Raw genomic sequence first — 20198 nt, 5'->3', positions numbered from 1 at the left:
GCGATGCACATTATTCTGTCTAGCACCACAATGTAGTTTTAAATCAGAAAGGCGCTTTGATTTCTAGTTTTTCATTGAAAATGGGCTCAGTTCTGCATACGAGGGTATGGGTGTGGATGTGGATTGAGACATAGACAGCTGTTTTGCTCGTCTTTACCCAGAGGACGAACGACATGAGCATCCGCGGATCTCATAGCCATGCGCAGTTCTGTAGTTGACCGTCAACGGGGCCATTTAAAAAACCGGATCTAAAGTGGTGCCGGTTAATATGCCTCCAAGTACCGGAGAGGGTAAGAGTTGCCGAGGGTTACAAGACTGATTTATCCCCCTCACATGTTACGACGACTCCGTCAACCCATCACCGTAATCTGCTCTGAAGAGACAGAGCCTTGGGTACAAACAACGATGTAATCTCGATAACCTGAAGATACCATTCAAGATATGTTCTCGGCACCAGGATACTATGCGCGAGTCCATGGGGGCCTCTGCGTTGATTTCCACCGCTGAAAATACTGAAATGCACGGAATTTGCAAAAGTCACCCAAATAGATTATTCAAACACCGCCTATAGACCCTACAGTAAACAGGCGTAATTTCACCTTCGATCGAAAAGAGTATGAGATATGTACACAACCGTGAGCCAACAACACTATCGTCACAAGCACCTACTCTCTCACAAGGGTCTACCATCATACACGGTCCCGTATGGAACGGTCTCAATGTCTCCATGGCAAGCTCTATCATAGGCCGCCAGCTCAGGCATGCCCTGCTGCACGTTCAAAAACGTCTCGAGCTCGCACCAACCGTCTAATCTCGTGACATCGCAATCGGGGAAACTCCAGCCCAGCGGCACGGTCCTCTGGTTCAGGACAAAGTGAATGTACCTGGTCTCCCCGCCGTCCTTCTCGTACCCGGAACGGTCGGCCTTGAACGGCTTGGGCGTCTTAATGACCTCAATGTCGAGCCGGGCGCCAAAGGGCGTGATGTGGGAGACGGTGAAGTTGTGCGGGCCCGGGTACTGCGTTGGCTGGAGGAGTTGAGCGAATTGCTTCAGGCCAAACGCCGTTAGGATGGAGGCGATGTTTGTGTCGTGGGAGAAGTCAAAGTAGAGGCTTTGGTTGAGCGGGAACGTGACTGTGTTGTTGTCGAGTGTCACGTTGATCTGAGACCCAGAGTAGCCCAGAGTATGGTTCTGGAGGCGCGCAATGACCTCTTGTTGATAGCCGATACCAACAGCGCGCTGCAGCCTTGTCAATATCGGGTCATTCAGCGCAGTATGAGATCTTTACATACACCTGTGGGGTTCTGGAATGCGTTATTGCCGGCAAACATGAGGTCGACGGAGTAGGAGAAGCCGACCCATTCTTCGTAGGTGAACAAGTCGCAGAAGACGCTAAAGCCGTATGCCACCTGGTTCAAGGTCAGTCAAAGGCAATACAGTCTCCTATCCGACAGAAGTTCCCACCGTCTCGTAAGGGCACATGGTCTGAGCCGCATAGGTATCATCGATGGTCCAGTCATATCCCTCCGCCAGATCTTTCAGCCGGGCAGTAGCTGGAAAGAGTTGTCAGCGGCATGTACGACTACGTAGAATAGCAGCAGGCAGGCTCACCATTGGCGAGGTAGTTTGAGATCCAAACCTTGGCAGCATCGTCGCCTCCATTCTGCTTGCGAGCGTTAGGGCAGTTCAAGTAGCCGGCGAGCGAGTTGTTCGCTCTGTCTTGCTCAATGATGACCTCGATGGTGGCATTGTTTGTCCTGATTTCCAAGTCAGCTGTAAGCTTCACACGCGTCAAGTGGAGCACTATACCATTCGAGACCGAAGAAACCCGCCAGCCAATACTCGGCTGACTTCAGCATCCTGTCTTGCGTCTGCAAGCGTGTTAGTCACGAATCCTCAAAAGCTAGTAGTAAGTACTCCTGACGTACAGTTGTTCGCACAATGATCTTGCTGTTCGGATTATACAGCGACGAATACATGTACGAGTGCAAAATGCCTAATCGCTCATTAGTCTTGATGCTCCAAGCCTTTGCGTGAACTGTCTAGTATCAGGCCACCCACCAGAGTCGAACAGCTCTTGACGCCCTGCGGATAACAAGGTCAGCGATTTAGGACACAGACAAGATAGCAGTAGAACGAACCCTTTGGAACCAATATCTCGTGTCCCAGTTGATACTTCCAGTTATTCAAGAACTTCAAAGCACCCTTGGCGTTCAATTTCTTGCCAGCCTTTGCGATGCGCTGCCCAAAATCGGCTACATTGGATCCTGTGGTGGGATATCTAGATCCGTGGCGAGAGAGCATCTATCACAGGTTAGTCAAAATAAGCATTTTCCATCGCGACCTAAGAAGCAGCCACTGAAGTCCAGCCTCAGCTAGCTCTGATGTGGCTTACCTGAACTTGAACGATATCGGCTCCTTCCGGCAGCGCGTATTCCTCAACACCAAAGCCAGGACTCGGTTGATACGGGGTAAGATACCTAAACGCCCGAGAGTTGAGCAATCACTTTTCCCCCTCTATCCGTGTACATGGCACGCAACTTACCCCATCATGTTGAAAATGCTCTCATTCTTGCTTCCCATTCCTTCGATAGGGATATCCGTCTGCAGCGGCGCATTCGGCACAAAGGTTCCCGTCGGAATTACTCTCGTCTGCGCCATAAAGGCAGGTTTGCCAGTCGCCGTCGGGCCCGCCCACAACTCCGGACTCGTCCTGAAGTACTGTGGCACGTCATCGTCCGGCCTACACGGGCAGTTCTCGAGGTTCTTCAAGCCGTCCAATGCGTTCGGGCCCCGTCTCACGCCGCCATTGTCCCAGGCGAAGCCCAGGACCACAAATGCGAGCATACATCCCACAAAGGCCAGGGCGAGCGCGATAGCAATGGTGGCGCGACGGCGGTTACTGGGCGAGCTGTGAGAGCCGTCACCGTGTAGATCAATGTCGACAAACGCGGCGCCGGACGTCGGCGTCGGCGGCGGGAGGGCCGGGAGAGGCTTCTCGCTGGGCAGAGCTTTTTGCCTCCGGCCGGAGGAGCCGGAACGGCTGCGACGAGGCTGCTTCCGGGAAAAGTCGTCTTCCTGTCCCGGAACGCGGAGATAGCCACCCTGGCGGGGTGCCATAGTTGCTGCAAGATGTCCCTGTAGAGGACTGAAATTTGCGCAGTGCTCGATGAGAGAGGGAGAGTGTGGCGGGAGGGATCCGGCGCTTGAAAGGAGGTACAAGTCACCCCCTTCGGAGTTGACGGTCCGCTGAAGGCTTTTCTTGCAGGTAATGCACGACACTCCTTGGCTTGGGAATCTGCAGCTAGCGATGTCCAGTCACAAACTGCCGGAGGTTGCACCGAGACACCAACGGGACGCAGAGCTCGTATGCAGGCAAGGTAGCCTGGTAGGTAGGTAGGCAAAAGAGGGGGGCGTGGAATAGGCAAAGTAGAATAAAGTACGTCAAAGCAGGATTCGTTTCACACTCGGGGGTACAATCCCATGTATGGAGCGCTTGTTTCTTGAAGTGGATGGTGCCTAGAACGGACATGCAGCTCTCAAAGCGGCACTATCAGGCCATCAGGCGGGCAAACCGAGGTTGGCGTAGGCGAGACACGATGCAGAGTGAAACGTGTGCGCCTGAAGGCGGTTGGATGGACCGATTGTGAGGTGCGGCAGTAGGGTATAACGGGTGCCGATGCAGGAAAGAAGGGATCTTCTTGGACACACATGCGGCGGGCAGTCGATCCCCAGGCCTCGGGAGCAACGTCCGTGATTCCCCAATTGGCCACCTGGATGGTCAGTGCGATGGGAAGGAAAAGGCAACTTTGCAGAACGGGAAGGGCGGGAAGGACGGGCGAAAGCGAAGAAGCAAACAAAGGGCGGTCAGTTGTGTGTCGTGTGCGCAAGATCATGCAATGCCTCTTTGCTGTAAGGTCAGGTATCCGTAAGAGAAGGTTTGATAACGTCGCGATGGGGAGGTGTCGTCTGAGGCGGCCAGGAGGAGCTCAAGGTAGGGAGGCTCGCGGTTAGGGGGCATCTGTCGTTGGGAGCGGCGCCTTCTCATTCGACGATGCGTGGCCCCATCGGCAGCTTACCTTCGCGGCTTAGCTCAACCGGGAAGGCGGATCCGGTCCCGCCGACGCACAGCCAACAGCCAATGACACGGCCTGGTCTGGCTGCTCCGGCAGATGGCTCCTTGGCCTGTGCTACAAAGTACACAGTTAAGTAAGGTAGGTGCCCTAAGACTCCCGTCTCTGAGTGATGGCTCTTGGTCCTGGAATGATGAATGTCAATCTGACATGATTCCCACTTACCTAAGCACGCGATAAGGTACACATCGACTTCACTTTCCATGGCACTCTTAGCCTCTCAGGTACCCTAGAATTCAGTCGTGAGAGTCCGCGGGTGTTCCTACCTTCCCTTACCTTGACTTAGGCTGGACTGAATTGAACTGCTGCCGCCGAATGCGCGGAGGCATCCCCGGGACAGCTCTGTAGCCCATCACTGTCAACGCATTCCCAGGTCACTTTCAGCCGTTGACGAACCGACGTCAATCGGGCTGCAATCTCCATCCATCCATCCACACAACTAATACTCCGTACAAGTATCACCAAGCAATCGCAACACCCGTCGCTCATGCTTGCTTTTTCCTTCTTCATGGCCATCGTCCGCTCCCTCCCCCACGCCACAATCAACTCTTTCCCTCAAGGCCATGTTTCTCCCGGCTGAGTTCCAGCTCCAGCTCCCCGACCATCGCATCTTTTAGCTACACAGATTCTGACACCTAAGTCGCGAAGCGAGCATCGCGGGGAAGCCCTACTGCACCTTGTCCCAACCTTTCAACGTCAATCACCGTGCGTCCACTTAACTTGGGCCTTCATGTCCGCGCTTGTAGCAACCTGCAGCTCTTTCAACGATAGTCTTCCCAAACAGGACTCATCCAAGTTGATTAGTGATTCCACGCAGGTGTCAGCCAGTCGATTCTAGGCCTAGGGTTTTGTGACAACCCCCCGCACTTACATACAACCCATTCGTCACTCATGGTCACTTCTTTCTTCTTCCACTCATTCGTACTCGTCTTGGCGAGCTGTTGAGAAGAAGAAACTATTACTGGAGCTCTTGTGCTCCACAGTACGTGTCTTCAATGTCTCCGCCGCTTCTCCTAGGCGTTCCGAACCAGACTCCTCCTCCTCCCAAAGGTGGATCATCCTAGCGTCCCTCTTCTCGCAAAATGGGCCCCGTTTCTATCCCTCCGATCGATCGCCCACGCTAGGAGCCGATGACAACCTCCCCGTCGTGTACAGGCTATGCCGCCATGGTTTGATGGGAAAAAGAAAGAAAACATCGAGTCCTGGGATGGCAGAGAAGCAACAAAAAAAAAAAAAAAATGGACAAACGCAAGAAGCGGGGGCGCTGGCTGCACACATCCATCTCAAGACCTGCTAGCGAAGGACGAGCCGGTAATGCCGACCTCGGACCACCGCCGGATTTCTCACCATTTCCAAGTAGGTAATCACGTCAAGCTCGCTATGGGTGCAAGGCTGTTGCAAACCAACCGGCAAAAATCAAATTTCCTTGACATGCACCCTTGAATGTCGTGCGGATACTCCTCATACTTCACCCTCGTCTCGTCTGCATGGAACACGTATCCTGCTCGTTGGTGACAAGCAACGTGTCTGCCCAGGATCACCAGGTGGTCAGCGTCATCGTAAAACCCCAGGTCCTCCAGGCGACTAGGACCGGACTGAAGACATTGGCAAAAGCAAGAAAACATCCCGGCGTAGGGGTCCTTGAGACGGAGCTGATGCATTTCTGGAAAACACTCCAAAAGTTCCCGCATGGCGGCCTCCTCTTTCACTGCCCACTTCTCATGCATACCTCGTTTTCTTTTCGCTCCTCCCTTCCCTTGTAGGGGTGCGAACGCAAACTCGCCGTAGATTTGCTCCCGCTTCTGCCCTGGGTGCCAGCCCGGGGCCATAGATTGTAGCCAGCGATCCGGCATTCCCATGCAGGCGATGAAATTGTACATGCCCATACACACTGATACCAGCGTATTGCAGGTGTCAAAAGCTGCTTGCCGTTCCGCCACGAGCTGCAGCCACGCGCTCGCTTGCTTGCCGATCCCTAAGAGAAGTGCAATAGAAATGCAGGAAAAACCAAAGGCACACTGTCAATAGAAGCGCTTAGTGGCTCTTTGCATGTCTCGACAAAGGCCTCGGCCCTCCTAGGCGGCTGTCGCCTCCCCTAGAGGTCAGGATGCTCGAGTGGTCTTTCTGGCCATGGCAAATCGCGAACTCCATGCCCGTCTAAGATATCGGTCAGCTGGTCTGCCGGTCAAGACGCCATACTTGCTTTGCAAAGCAGAGATCAATGGCCTCACCGTTGAGGATCCCAGACATTGATGTATGTTCGCATCATCGTTGCTTTTCCTCCTTGCAGCTGAGTTGTTGTCCATCAGAGACTGAGAGGGCTGTCGTTTGGGGCTGGGAATACGGGACCGTCATATGCACGTCTTTCTACATTAGAGGCGGCGAAGAAGCAATGTTGGATCCGCAGAGAGACCAAGCGGGCGTTCTTCCATGCATAACGGGGCAGGTTTCCTGATTCCGCAATCGTCAGTGTAATGAAGCAAGATATACCAACTTCACAGAAACCAAATGCGGCAATCTCACAATAAAGCACTGACCGGAGTCCATGCTGAAGTCTGATGCAGATAATTGTCTGCTTTGGCTCAGGTATGTTCTCTCTCTGTGAACTGCCGCAGCTCGCGATGAGCAACTCCGTCGGATCCGCGAGGGAGGAACCCAGGCCTTTTGTGATCGAGAAGCTGAAAGTATGAAATGAGGTTCCGTTTTGGACGCGTTGACAGGCGTACACCGATGTCTTGGAATATGTTCAGCCATTGGTTGGCTGTTTGACCGGTACTGCATGGGTATAGATTTCCCAGCTCCACGGTCGTGTGACCAATTGCTGCCGTTACTTATCCTCAGCCAACTCACTGACAGCCGGACACGTGCCGGGATTTCAGTGCCACATGTCTTAGAACCAGGCTTGCCGAAGTCATTTCAAGCTTCGCATACCGGGCAGGTCTTGACGGTCAAGGTTTATTAGGTTATACAATAACAACGCCGGATTCAACATCCCAACCATTGTATCCATGCTTTTCCCAGCCGGGTTCTACTGTGTGAACTCCAATGGACTCCGTGCTTTTCTGACCGTAAACGACGAGGAAACGACAATAAACTTTTGTGGTGCAAGGGGGGTTAAGTGAGATGTTGCGAAAGGAAACTCGAACAAAAGAAGATGTGGTGATTGACTCCACGCAAGAAGAAGCCCAGCCCAGTTTCTCGGGTTCGAAACATGCAAGTCCAAATAATGCAACCATGACGCCTCTTTCTCCCTTTTTTTGGTGATTCTTCATTAGGCGTCCTAGCAAGAAAATCAAAGACCAGAATGTGCAGAGTCAGTTGGGGTACTTTCTGAGGGGGAAGAACGCGTCAGGCATCGGCTCCAGGTGCCAGACGCGGTCGGCAGGCTTGTCGAAAGCATCATGCCACTCGCGCTTGAGGGCATCGGGAATAGACCAGCCGAGCTGCTCATTGCGCACGCGCATGCGTACAAGGTGACGCTTCTCGCTAGCACCTTGGCCGTTGACAAAGGCCTCGCGACGGTGAAGGATGGCCAAGTTGTTGATGAAGTGAATATCGCCAGCACGAGTCTGGATCTCCATCTGAGTAGCCTTCGCAATTGCTTCGACAGCATCAAGAGCCTCAATCTGGCGAGCTGACAAGGATGGAAAGTGTACCGGTCTGGGATGAGCTGAGTTGCCCATCAAAGGAGTGCGACCAAAGTTGATAATGATCTTTCCGTCATGATGGAAGAGAATCGGACGGCACTGGAACTTGGGACTGAGGTCTGGTCAGGCTACAGCTCGGAAACAACGGAGAACTGGTGGGCAGCTGGGACTGTTTACTTACAGGGCAAAGGGCCAGTCAGAACGGGACAAGGTGCGAATGATGTCAGGTCGAGTGGCTGCAAGAACATTGTAGACGGTGTGAGCAGAGGCAATGATGCACTTGCCACCGGCAGCAGCAGTGTTGCGGGTCAACCAGCTGATGACATCGCCGGACTCCTCATTGTGGAAGGTCTAGGGATGGCCTTGTCAGTAGTTTGCAAGGAAAGACAATGGTGGTAAAGCTTACAATGGCTGAAGTAGAATGGCGATGGTGATCCGCCTTAGCCTGGCTTGTGTTGTCGGCAACGATGTGGACTGTTGTTGTCGATTATGTTTAGCAAAGACTGTCCAAAAGACGAAGAACGGCACAATGTCAACGTACCAAGCATATTTCCCTTCTTGTCCTGGCGAGCACGTTGGTTGGCAACATATCCCTGAACGCCAAGGTACAGGATCGTAAGATCTTCGACAGAGTGCTGCTGGGGGTCAATGCCGCGGACTACAGCGAAGCCCTTGCCTTGATGAATGTCACGGGCAATGCCATCCAAAGTGGCACCGAGGGTCGGCAGAGGGAAGTTGTCCCGGCTGACGAGATCGCCGTCTAGGCCCAGAGCTAAATTGGCACCAAAAGTCAGCCTTCGGACAATGGTAGCATGAGGTGGGCAGGCTTTAGCATACTCTTGAAGTGCTTGAGCGCGGCAGCGAGCTCGTCAAGGTCCGCATTAGTGAGGCTGTAAGTGTACTGCGACTGTTTGGTAAATTGCGGGCCGGTCCAGGCTGATTCGTTAACCACTGTCTCGGGAAAGCCAGTGGGGATGACAGGAACGTCCGCGACTGGGGCGTTGCGGTCGAGGTGGTGAATGTGATGGCCAGCGGCTGCTGTGGTAGCACCCACGACCGGACCAACTGCACTAGACGCCATCTTGCTGATGTGAGAACTGAAATCAGACTTGTCAGAAGATGACCATGGGCGAAACATGAGTAAGCAGTGGCAGGGGGCATGGGAACGAACCTGGAAACGTTTGTTTGATATTGACTTTCTGCCGTGCGGCGTGGGATGTAAGGCCAAGAAGCGTGGGCGTGAAGAAAGCGACTTTGAATCAGGTTGAGGCTCGGAACAAGCTTTAAGAAGAAGCGGACGTAGTGACGGCGGAGCCAATGACTACCAAGGTGTGCTTGAAGTTGAGGAGCGTCTGGAAGAGGCTGAGTAGGCGTGGCAGAGACTGACTTGTATAAAGGATTGGGAAGAAGAGAAGACAAGACAAAGGCTGGTGCGGAAGACAATGGCGTTGATGGGAGAAGAAACGGTTGTGAGAGAGATGGTGAGGATCTGACATGATCTGGCAGAAGCCTAATATACTTGCTTCACGGGCCAGGAGAAAAGGCAATGGAAGGAGAAGCCAGTCGGTGGCAAGGAATAGGAAGGACAGAACGGGTAGGGACGACAGGCGAGATAGCGGGAAGCCGCTCGATGTATGGGTCCCATAGAGTGGTTACCCGGATTGCGCCTGTCTGTGTAGGGGTTTTTGCACACGGGACTGAAGGTGGGAAGTGAGTTGTTGAAGGGTAAGTAGATATGGTCGTGAAGCAGAGCACCGAAGCTGTACGAACGGATATAGACAGAGCTGGCTTTCCTCTAGGTGGTACCGGGGCCCGGTCGACGGCCACATGCGTGGAGTGGGCTACCTAGGTAGGTGGGCGTGGATATGTGGGCGTGGATAACGAGAAAGAGATATGGGCGTGTGCATGCGCGCGCAAAGAAGCAGCGATATGTTGCTTTACCTTGTTCGCGGGAAAGCGGCAAGGGCAGGTAGCAGGTGAGCCAGGCCGTTGGGAGGGCCAGCCAGAGACAGGAAATGAGGTGATGGTGTGAGATTGTCATCAAGACATTTAAGTCATGGGGGAGTTGGTTGTGAAAAGAAGAAGAAATTGCAGACGAGAGCGGAGGAACAGAGGCAGCTGGTAAAGAACGGAAGGGAGGTGCTGATGGAGCCAACCCGACCTCACATCGGGCCAGAGAGGCATGCGAATGGCAACTGAGAGTGAATTGGCGAAAAAAATAAAATAAAGTAAAACAACCACAGGTAGTTTCTACCCTGGGAACTAACGCAGGCAAGGAACAAATCGAAAGGCAGGATGGGCCAAGACAAGGCCTGCGCGGCGAGGTAAATGAAAGGAACTAACGTATCTTACCTTACCTACCTTGAGACAACACTTGGGGAATACCTACTTTACCTCAAGGTGTACGAAGTAGACGGCAACACGAAAAGGTGAGTTCCGGCCTGAGGTAAGGTAGCACGGCAAGAACAGAACTTGAAGGGAGATGCAGATGCAGGGTGCCTGCCAAAGTGCACCACAGTCCACTGCCATGTAGCAAAGATGGACGGGAGGGTACATGCCGAGATTCCCTTGCCTGCCTACCTGAAGGTACCTTACGTTGCCTTGCCTTGCGATGATTGATCATTCCTTCCCAAACATGAAATGGAAGATGGGTGCGTAAAGTAACCCAACGTCAAGTATCTGTAAGTTGAACAAGGAAGGTAAGGTAGGTAGGTAAGGTAAGGAAAGAAAAGCATCTGTAGGCAGGTTCGGATACCTCGTTGCACGAAATGTCATGGGGGGTGCAATTGGAAGGAAGGATGGGAGAATTGGAAAAGACGGAAAGATGGACGGACATTTGCACTTGCTTGACATCGACTTCAAAGGTACCTCTCCTCCCTGCCTTACTACGTACATCACATGCGTAGTGCCTTCCACCACACGCTCACGCAATACCTTGATCTATACTTGCCATTCTCACTCTTTCTCTCTTTCCCTCTCTCTTTCCCTCTCTCTTTCCCTCTCTCGTTCCCTCCGCCTTTTTTTGTTTTTCTTTCTTCCTGGTGTTCTTTTTCTCATTGCTCTCCCAGGCGTGGAGGCTTTTGCGAGTGCAAGTATGAATAAGTGGCCAGCCCATCAGGTGGACTTGCGCAACGCCGGGGGGGTGGGAAAGTGCACCATGCTCTTGCAGGTACCCGGCGAGAAAGAAGCAATATGTGAGGAAAAGAAGATCTGGGCTGGTCCGGGCTGAGCTAGGCCGTTATTGCGATGGCCAACCCCAACCTGACGTGGAAGGGAATAAAACACAATCGAAGAAGTGAAGGGGAAGAGAGAGAGAAAAAAAAAAACAGGATGCACTGCGCACCCCATCTCAGGCCGGTTGTGCCTCATCTCCCCTTGACCTGGCGACCCTCTGGCTTCCTGGGTACCCACACCGGGCATATCTTCTGCTCAAGGCAAGAGACATGGATGATGGTATCGAAAAAGAGGAAAAAGGACGAGAGCTGACAGAGCGATAGAAGATGCGTTCTGTACGACCAGTGGGGTTTGAATGGAACCGGAAAAACAATGTAGAAGAGAGGAGCCGATACAGTAGTGGTGGACCAGGGAAAGAAAAGATTGAGTACGTACGGGCTCCGTAGAGTAAGGTAATGTCCTCAGGGACTGGGAGGGGGGTTGCAATGGCTCTGATTGTCTCTCGAATGCGCTCCTTGGTGGGTAGCAAGTTGTGGCAAGCTGCGAGGGATGAGAACGACAAACGCAGCAACCCGTTGCAATGGAGGGAGGGACACGCACATTAGATTAGCACTTTGGATGCAACATGTAGCCGTCCAGAGAGCGCAAACTAGACAACGCGGAGCTAGAATGGGGAGGAAGCCAGCGGCTCTACAAGGGAGCTACTGATACGTGCTATGTGCCCATTGTAGGTGTTACGTACGTAACCGTGCATTGCTTGTGCTAAGAACAGTAAACTAGCAATTTGATCGCCCGCGATGCACGCTGTGGGGAGGGGCGTTCAAAAAACACTGCGAAATAAACATCAGGTTGGGTTGTGGCGCGACAGACCAGCCAGCTTCTCGCAGCACGCATGGCGCGATTTGGCTCTGCTGAAGTTGCGAAGGTGACGGAGCTTTGACGGACTCAAAGACACATCGTTTGCAATGTGTTGTCGAATGCATCGTTGTTAGCAACGATGCCACAGTCGTACGCTTCCATGCAGATTGTGAGTTACCATGATGGATAAGAGGAGGCAAGCCGCACAGCACGGGCACCAGATTGCAGCAGCAGGGTACGCGTGGTGAGGTCGACACCGGGCGAACATGGACCACCAAAGCTACCTCACTCGGCGTCGGGAAGGCACTTCAGCAATCCAATGCGGTGGGGAATGGGTGTGCGATCAGAGACATGATCGATCCCACCTCGATACGCAGTGGGAAAAACACGTTTTGTGGCGAGCGCCTCCGCTGCTTGTTGAAACATCCGCAGACGAGGCAGGCGCAGAGTGACAGAGCGGGCATCAAAATGCGACGGGGCTGGGTGCACGAACAATTGGAAGCTCTTACGGCCATCGTGTAGCACGGCATATTCGAATCCTCGGGACGATGACGGTTGGGTGGGTGATCGGGAGCACTAAGCTACGGCACAGAGCCTTGCTTAGTGTTGTCGCCCGTCTTCGCGCCTTGAACCGGGCCGTCAAGTCGAGTTGTGCGCTCCGGGGACGATGGTAGGTGGTGTCCGATACGATTCGTGTGCTCGTATTGCCCCGATGAGTGACCCGCGGCCCTTGACCAATCGATAGGATCAATGTTCGAAGGCCTGGTCACCCGAAGCTCATGTTTTCCTTTGCTCTGCGAGATTGATGAAGCGCCTCAACAAATCAATCGGCGCTGCTGCTAGCCGTTTTGCTCGTCCCACCTCGTTCGATCTCAAGGAATTGTAAGAACCGACGGCCATCTTGAGAGCAGACGGCGTATCGCAGGAGAGGTGCTAAGCTGCACGCCGGTAGGGTCTGAGTCGAGAATGCGAAAGGGGAAGGAGGGAAAAAAAAGCTGGCCACAGAGGCAGTCCCGAAGATGAGTCTGGAAGAGAGGGGGAGGGAGTTGGTGTGCTCAAAAGCCACGCAAGACAGTCGCCGGACTCTGGTTGACTGACTGGAACATTGTGCTTTACCGATAGGTAGACCGTGAGAGCGAAATGGAGGATGTGTGTCTAAGCTATCCATGTTTCAACGTGGAGTCGGTGGCATGGGTACCGTAGCTGGTGTCCAGCAGCAAAAGCAACAAAGAATATGCTCGGAATTAGCATCCACTGTGCTGTACAAAGCCGGGCAGAGATGGAAGGCAGGTGCCCTGAGGTCCCGGGTAGGTAGGTTTAGGTACGTACCCAGAACTGAAGTGCAGATGCGACGATGCGTCTGTGGGCACTAGGCGAGGCGTTTGTCCCACAGATGCATGCAACTGGAGACATGCAGACAACGAGCATGTAATGCGAAAAGAAAAGAAAAGAAAAGAAAAGAAAAATTCTCAAACAAACACAGCCGAGAGGAAGCGAGCGGTGGAGGGCTCCAAGTGAAAAAGGCATGCCCGGAAAACTTGAAGTACGAGATTGGGGGGACGGGAGGAAAAGGAAAAGACACCAGGCATATCAATATGATACTCTGCGTGCTTAGGTGAGGTACTGAGGTTGTTATATACCTCAGTGAGGGATCTGGAAGCCTTCGTGATGGCGAATCATTGATAAGGTAAGAGTAAGGTACTCGGTAAGGCAGGAAGGAACAGGCCCAGCACGAGGGGAAAGAGATGGTCGTCTGCAATATTGGGACTTTGCTGGATGCGCTTGCATCTACACCCATGTAAAATAAGGTAAGCAGCTAGCCGGGCGGTAGGCGAACGGGACAGGAGACCCGCAACCCCTGACGCTGATGGCTGGGACCACTTACAGTTCGTTCCGGTCGCACCTCCCGTTTTTTTCGATGAGCGAGGGACCCTTGCGCTCCCACCCCAGTCACTTCCATGTCGGGAATATCGATGTGGAATTTATGGGTCTTTGACTGGTACGTGCACGGCGCCCCATCCATTTCAGTTGGAAGGAACCTCCAAGGAAAGCAAGGTTGACGGCGGCACGGCGGGGAGGAGGAGGGGAGGACCTTGCCTTAGGTAAGGCATTCCCAACTTCCCGTTGGTTCTCCACACTTTCCCGGCTGAACGTCACCTCACCTCCTGGCCCTGCCCTCCTTCACCATCGTGACTCCTCCGAAACTGCCGGCAAAGACAATAAGACCCGGCCTGGAAAGATGCGAGCAACCTCGTCATGCGACCTCAAGTGCTGCAAGCTCAGGGTCAATTTTGCGCAACTCGCCGAGTTCCTTCCCTTTACCGCCCAACCCAATGTTTGTTTCTTTCATCCTTGAGAACTCTGGCCGCGGTGCGGAAACGAAAATGCAGCGAACCTCGAGAAGAATCTGTTCTTTGTTTTCGTTTTTCGTACCGTAATTTCAGTTCGGCATGTCGTCTACTTAGAAAGAGAAGGTGAGAGGGGGGTCTTCAAGGATTTCCTTCCTTCTTCACGTCTTCCTCACGCCCCCTCCCCCATCTCCCTCCGTCAATCAAGGCTTGTTCGAGGCCTGCCTTACCGACAACCATCTCAGACCTGCACACCCTTAGGATCCGAAATACTCCCTCAAGCCAACAGGGAAATACATCAAGTCCAGACCGGATTGCATCCGAGTTGCTTGCCCGACATGTCTTAGTCGACAACACCACACCACATTCCCCATCTCCCAGTTCCCATCCCGCCAGTCACTATCCTCCATCCCGCTGATCCATCATTCAACCTCCCGTCCTCCCCCAGATTGCCACCCGACTTTGAAACATTCCGATGTCCCATCGACCGCACGAACATGTCAGTTGGGCCTGGCGCGCGCGTATACACACAAAGATTCTCTGAATATGATGTGTATCTTTCTCATCTTGTCTTGGATTTTTTTTTAAACTTTTTTTGACAGCACTGGACCGGCCCGCGAACCAGAGATGCATATAAAATCTGATGAAAAGTGGGGTCTGCATTGGGCCGGTGAAGGATTTCTACGAATAGAACTGCGCCAACTCCACACCATTCGACCGGACACACGTCTGTTAGAACACCTGCAGGACCCTGTCCAACGATGCACATGGCGGATCGGCACAGCTCGAGCCATTCTCGACCAAGACGATGTGTTCGAGCTTTTCATATCAGAACGCAGTGAAACATCATGTGCGCCCATCCTCTGGTTGAACCATTAGCGAGAGGTGGGGGTCGACCTGGAACTTCCTAGTCTCCAAAGGCAAAATCCTGAACTCGATAAGCTCCGGGTCTTTCACTCCTCGACTTCAACCATATTTCGTCTCTGACGCCCATCGCGAACTCTTGGAGGTTCCGACCTATATGTCGCGGTGTAACATGGCACAAAATACGCCGACATTTGGCATTCGCCACAGTCGATCATGGGACATGCACAATGTCGGCACGGCGATGCGCTGAACGGAACCATTGGACGAGTACAAACACACAAAGTTACTATGGACAACAGAAACAACAAGCCTCGGCTGCTGATCATGTTTTGCCACCCATCGTCATCGTCGTCAACTTCGTTGAAACCTCCCCCTCTCTCTTTTCTTCCCCTGCCCACACGCAAACCTGCCATGATATCTCCCCTTGAGAGTAACAGTAGAGCAAGTGAGATGAAAGGAAAGAAAAAGGATGAGAAAGAGCCACCGGTATGCATTCTCCCTCCATTGCCGTCGCCATCGCTCCGTAGAATAAACAGACAGACCGAGGTGGACCTCTTCGATTCGAAGAGTCCCGGTCGAACGAGAAGAATAAGTAAGTATCAAACGGCCTGCTCGCGAATGACAAAAAAAAAAAAAAAACAAATCTGGAGAAAATGAAAGCATGAGATGAACACCGCCTTCAATGCCAAACCTTTAAAAGCCAATGACTTGTCTTTTGGGCCCTCCCGCTTTGCGCCTCTGCACGTCGCTTTAGTGTGTGCACCCCTCCCCAGTCCCGGTAAAAACAACCTGGAAGATCCAAACGGAAAGTATCGCCTTCCCCCTCATCTCCTAGCCTCCATCCCTCTCTCCACCTGCCCACCTACCCACCTCGATTAATATGCCCAGGTTTGGGGCTGCCAGTCTCGCTGGAAGAGCTGGCTGACGAAGAAGTATGGCTGCTCGTACTGGTTGGCTCGTTGAACCTCTTCCCATTCGCGTTCTAGTTTCAATCGCGTCAGTCTTCACTCCCAGCTTGTTGGTTGGCCTGTCACACTGTCGATCCAAGGGATGCGCATCTCTCTAGCACAGAACAGTCACACAGACACAAAGACACCACCCCCAAAACACTCCCGTATCGGTCACAAGGGGGAGGGGCTTGGTTTAGGAAACATGGGCTGCCACTGACTGTTTTGCATTGCCATTGCGCGCGTGTAGTGGATAAACTGCACCGCGTCGTCGTCCAGCTGGGCCAGCGTCCGCAAGTCCTGGTCTCTGCAATCCTCGGAGAATGGGTAGATTCCCTTGTTGCAGTAGTGGAAGTACGCGAGGAGAATCGTTCCTCCTGCTCGTCAGGCTTTCGTCAGCATGTCTTACTCAACAAAAAGCCAAACAGATTGGGCCACCGCTGAACATAAAGCAAGCGCCTCAGCCAGCTATTGTTCACTTACCCATGTGGTATTCCTGGACATCTGTCTGCCTTGCGAATTTTGTCTGCCAGGGCAAAATCATTTGTTAGCAACCTCATTGCCAAGCAACTCATGGCTGCTCCCCCATTGAGCTGAAGAGCCTGCTGGTCTCCCATCACAACTCACCTTCATACCATGCTTCCTGGCGTATGAAGCATCGTGATCCGTCACAAGAGCGATGTTGTGCAGCAACATAAACGTCACCAGGTAGGTGGTCAACCAAGTCTTCTGCTTATTCTGCAGCGTCATCTTTTGGAGCTTTTCCAGCATTTCTCGTCGAAGTCTCGTCTGTATATGCTGGATGAGGACCAAATCCAATTGAGCTCCCATCACCGGCGGAAGGGGGATGCGTCCGTGCTGCGGGCTGCTGCTGTCCAGAATATCGCGTGTCATTCCGAGCGTGTCGTCCCCAACAATTTCTATTGACTTCGTCGTCAAGCGGACCGCCATCCACAATTCCAGCGTCTGAAGCAGAAGGTCCTTCTCATCTTGAGCCGTTGAAGGATCCTGCGAGAGTTTCCAAGCTTTGAGGTAGGTCTCGAAGAGCAGTCGATCCCTGACACCCATCACACTCTCCACGACCGAGTTGAAGCATTCAACGACGCCTCTCTTGATATAATCTTCATACGCCGTCTGCGCGTCGTCCAGGTTCGTGATGGCATACGTGGGAATCGCCACAGACTTCTTTTCACCTTCTTCGGTAACCCAAGTCCGTTCCAGCTTGTCGCCCGGTTGTGGGACGAATTCTCGAACAGAGAGCTGAACCCACATACTGCTGGGCGTGTAACCCTCCCACAAGCGCACAATCCTCACTTCATTCGACGCCCAGTTATTGATGTTGTCTACAATGCCGTTGTTGAAACGCTGGGTCCACTCGAAACCAGGTGCTTGACCCTTTTTGAAGAAATGGCATTCCGTGATTTTGTGGCGTACACAGGGCTGGCGGATAAGTTGTTTGTGATGATTGTTGTTCGATCTTGGCTTGCAGCCTAAACACGGCCCTTTCGGATCATCTGGATCAGTCTTACACTAATATCGTTTGTCAGCAGTCGAATCCACCATTCTAAACCTCTCTGTGATGCTTACTCTCACTCGCTGCATCTTGCATCGAATGCAGGAACCGTTCTTCCTTGTTGCTGCTGTCTCCTCCCGAGCCTTTTGGTCCTTGAAAGGGCCACGCTTTGCGGCTGGTGGGCGCTGATTGGGGAAAACAACATCAAGACTAGCGTTGGCGTGAGTGTTGGCAATAGGCCCGTCCATGTCCTCAGTCTTGACACAGGACATGGGGTATGTTGAGTCCATAGCAAATCTGGCAGTCGTAACAGGCACAGTTGTGGGAGTTTGTAACGCTGGAGATATGACCATATCCATCATGTTGCCGCCGTAAGTAGGCGGCAGAGTCTCCCTCGAAGTCAGACGACGATCAAGGGTGTTTGCGTTCGAGTAACTGGGTTCACCACCAACATGACCACTGAGTGTTGTGGAATAGAAGGACGGAGCCGATACCCCAGTCACGTAGACACCGGTGTCAGGTCCGGAGTGTTGGGCCACCAATGTCTGATTAGGGTCCTCATGTACAGGTTGATAGCTGGACACATAGGAGCCCAGCAAATTGCCGTCTCCGGCCGGAAATGGATTTTGGGTGTTAGAGACAACTGGAGGAGGGACGTAGACATCTGGTTGAGAAACTTGCGCTGAAGGGGGTTTCTCAACCTCATAGGGTCTGTTACTGTTGGTTCCATAGTCATAAGTAGCAACCTCTGACCCAGGAAGGGGCTGATAACCTGGTTATTGGATCAGCAAGGGTTGAACGATTGTTTGATACGCCGCAATACATACCATCGTTGGTAACAGCACAGGTGCTCCAACAGTTTTGGCAGAACGCCAATGCCAGCGTCTGCATCCCCTGTGTTAATCCATTGACGACAGGACCTGGAAACCCTGAAGAACGATCTAATTCGACGTTGGCAGGGCCATGCTGCCCAATGTGTGGAGCCTTCTCTTCATAGTCCTCAGGAAGAGAGCCTCCTGCGTACTGAGAAGACATGGAGTAGCCTGATACAAGCCGTTGTCTCTTGTGAGCGTTTTCTATTTGCGAGGTGTTGGAAAGGATTTGGTGAAGCCGGAAACCAGGAATGTTGTATAGGTCCGCGACTTGGTTGATCAGGATTTGGGTCTCGGGGTGAAGGGTAGAGAAGTGTATATTGGCATATGGAGAAGGCGAAGAGCTGTGATGTCCCGGCACTATTGAAGAGTCGTCTTCGGGGCCGGGGACCCGGCGCTTTCTGAGATGATTGTGGTTCTAAGATGAAATCAATCCACCGCACGTTCAAAGTGCAATAGGGCAGAGGAAGGGATGGAATTGCCAGAGCAAACGGGAACAGCCAGGGCTAACAAAGATATAAGGGAACGATGTGTGTGAAATGATGCGGGTGCTGGGACAGCGGCTGGGCTCAAATGACATTGGGGAAGATCGGTGATATATCCCATGCACGCTGCCGCCAGCCGGGAAGCAGGGACATCTCTTACCATGATTGATGCAACGAGAGAGGGTGTGTTGGACAGAGCCTAGTAGCGAGGCCAAGTACCACAATCTGTGACCTGTATAAGGTATACGGCAGAGACAAGCAGCAAGCAGTAGGAGTGAGCAGGCACAGCGAAGCACAAGGGGAGCGTAGAAAATTGCGCCTCACCGGGAGGGGGTGGGGGAGGGAGTTACGGTCTCACGAGAGCCATTGCCACATAATGGCACCCCTTGTGCGCGAGTGGAGTACAGGAAAGAGGGTATGGTAGGGGAAAGGAAAGGAGGGTTGATGACTCGGCCAGGAACAAAAGGCGGAGGAAGAACTACTCGGCGTGGAATACAGAGGAGTGGAAATGGAGGTAGGGAGTCAGGCTAGAATGCCGTTGTGAAGAGAGACAGACAGGCCTGCTTGACAGCATACACTCGGCCGAAACTGGGGGGGGGATGAACCAAAGGAAAAGACGGCAAGTCTTGCTGCTGCGTGCGTGTGCGTGCTTGTGCTTGGAGGTATGCGTATGCCGCTCTGCTCTTTTTTTTTTCTTTCCCTCACTCTCTTTTTTCTCTGAGGGGGGTACTCCTGCTGCCGCTGTCTCTCTCTGTCGGTTTCTGCAGCCGTTGCTCCTCGGCCTTGACGGATGTCGCAGATACTGCTGGCCGTGGCCTAAGCCTAGTCGCCTAGATGTTTCGCCCGTCCGGCGCAAATTCGAGACGCTGTCGTTCTCGTTGTTTGCTTTGTGCGATGTCTCCTTCGGTGGAGCACAGCGTTGCGCGCGCTGGCAGGCTAGAATCAGAGAGCGTGCCGATAGAGACTCTGGTACTGGCGATTGGCGTATCCTGTGCTGGTCGGTCGGTCGGTCAGTTCGAAGGAGTCGAGGCTGGAGTGAGAAGACTCGGTGAGAGGAAAGTTGAGGAAGTGGGCTGCACCCGTGCTGAATTGTATTTCACCGGTCTGAGGGGTACTCATGAGAGGACAGGGGTTCTTGAGACCACGCCACGCGAGAAGAGGAGCCGAGCATCTTCCCGCCCCTGCCGAGTGGATGGATTTCAGGCTGCCCGTCTGATGGGAATAAGGCGACAGGGGTGGTGGAAAGAACACCATGGAACCGACTGTTGTGAGCGCTGCTGATCCTGTTTCTGGCCTTCACTTCCGCCTCTTTTTGTGTAACCAACAGGTGCCGTTTGCTTCGTCTGCATGGAA

General features: G+C 53.0%; 8 protein-coding genes across 8 annotated transcripts; 4 read left to right on the top strand and 4 right to left on the bottom strand.

Annotated features, from left to right (window-relative positions):
* Positions 1 to 673: 673 nt before the first annotated feature.
* On the bottom strand, positions 674 to 4339 carry CPAR01_14735 (histidine acid phosphatase; the record flags this gene model as incomplete). The annotated part of the gene is made up of 13 exons (XM_060498985.1): positions 674 to 1240; positions 1294 to 1410; positions 1466 to 1554; positions 1613 to 1758; positions 1811 to 1872; positions 1930 to 1997; positions 2063 to 2086; positions 2143 to 2305; positions 2397 to 2481; positions 2547 to 3305; positions 3713 to 3911; positions 4081 to 4191; positions 4300 to 4339. The coding sequence occupies 13 exons, from the start codon at positions 4337 to 4339 to the stop codon at positions 674 to 676; spliced, it is 2430 nt and encodes an 809-aa protein (XP_060342448.1).
* Positions 4340 to 4621: 282 nt separating this feature from the next.
* On the top strand, positions 4622 to 4714 carry CPAR01_14734 (uncharacterized protein; the record flags this gene model as incomplete). The annotated part of the gene is made up of 1 exon (XM_060498984.1): positions 4622 to 4714. The coding sequence occupies one exon, from the start codon at positions 4622 to 4624 to the stop codon at positions 4712 to 4714; it is 93 nt and encodes a 30-aa protein (XP_060342447.1).
* A 2734-nt stretch (positions 4715 to 7448) lies between these two features.
* CPAR01_14733 (TfdA family Taurine catabolism dioxygenase TauD) lies at positions 7449 to 8862 on the bottom strand (the record flags this gene model as incomplete). Its single annotated transcript, XM_060498983.1, has 5 exons — positions 7449 to 7893; positions 7963 to 8132; positions 8188 to 8255; positions 8323 to 8553; positions 8619 to 8862. The coding sequence occupies 5 exons, from the start codon at positions 8860 to 8862 to the stop codon at positions 7449 to 7451; spliced, it is 1158 nt and encodes a 385-aa protein (XP_060342446.1).
* Positions 8863 to 11146: 2284 nt separating this feature from the next.
* Positions 11147 to 11395, bottom strand: CPAR01_14732 (uncharacterized protein; the record flags this gene model as incomplete). Its single annotated transcript, XM_060498982.1, has 1 exon — positions 11147 to 11395. A coding segment is annotated over one exon (249 nt), but the record flags the coding sequence as incomplete, so codon positions are not given.
* A 684-nt stretch (positions 11396 to 12079) lies between these two features.
* On the top strand, positions 12080 to 12656 carry CPAR01_14731 (uncharacterized protein; the record flags this gene model as incomplete). Its single annotated transcript, XM_060498981.1, has 2 exons — positions 12080 to 12182; positions 12559 to 12656. The coding sequence occupies 2 exons, from the start codon at positions 12080 to 12082 to the stop codon at positions 12654 to 12656; spliced, it is 201 nt and encodes a 66-aa protein (XP_060342444.1).
* A 2132-nt stretch (positions 12657 to 14788) lies between these two features.
* Positions 14789 to 15040, top strand: CPAR01_14730 (uncharacterized protein; the record flags this gene model as incomplete). Its single annotated transcript, XM_060498980.1, has 1 exon — positions 14789 to 15040. One exon carries the CDS (start codon positions 14789 to 14791, stop codon positions 15038 to 15040), a length of 252 nt encoding a protein of 83 aa, XP_060342443.1.
* An 863-nt stretch (positions 15041 to 15903) lies between these two features.
* On the bottom strand, positions 15904 to 19008 carry CPAR01_14729 (uncharacterized protein; the record flags this gene model as incomplete). The annotated part of the gene is made up of 7 exons (XM_060498979.1): positions 15904 to 16010; positions 16197 to 16352; positions 16459 to 16501; positions 16603 to 17505; positions 17563 to 18260; positions 18316 to 18778; positions 19006 to 19008. 7 exons carry the CDS (start codon positions 19006 to 19008, stop codon positions 15904 to 15906), a joined length of 2373 nt encoding a protein of 790 aa, XP_060342442.1.
* Positions 19009 to 19444: 436 nt separating this feature from the next.
* On the top strand, positions 19445 to 19897 carry CPAR01_14728 (uncharacterized protein; the record flags this gene model as incomplete). The annotated part of the gene is made up of 1 exon (XM_060498978.1): positions 19445 to 19897. The coding sequence occupies one exon, from the start codon at positions 19445 to 19447 to the stop codon at positions 19895 to 19897; it is 453 nt and encodes a 150-aa protein (XP_060342441.1).
* Between the last annotated feature and the right edge of the window lie 301 nt (positions 19898 to 20198).

Source organism: Colletotrichum paranaense, assembly GCF_030867605.1.
Source record: "Colletotrichum paranaense strain IMI 384185 chromosome Unknown Scaffold_16.1, whole genome shotgun sequence".
In the NCBI taxonomy this organism is placed as follows: Eukaryota; Fungi; Ascomycota; class Sordariomycetes; order Glomerellales; family Glomerellaceae; genus Colletotrichum; species Colletotrichum paranaense.
The sequence above is the reverse complement of the archived record's forward strand: the minus strand, read 5'-3'. Positions and strand labels throughout refer to the sequence as shown.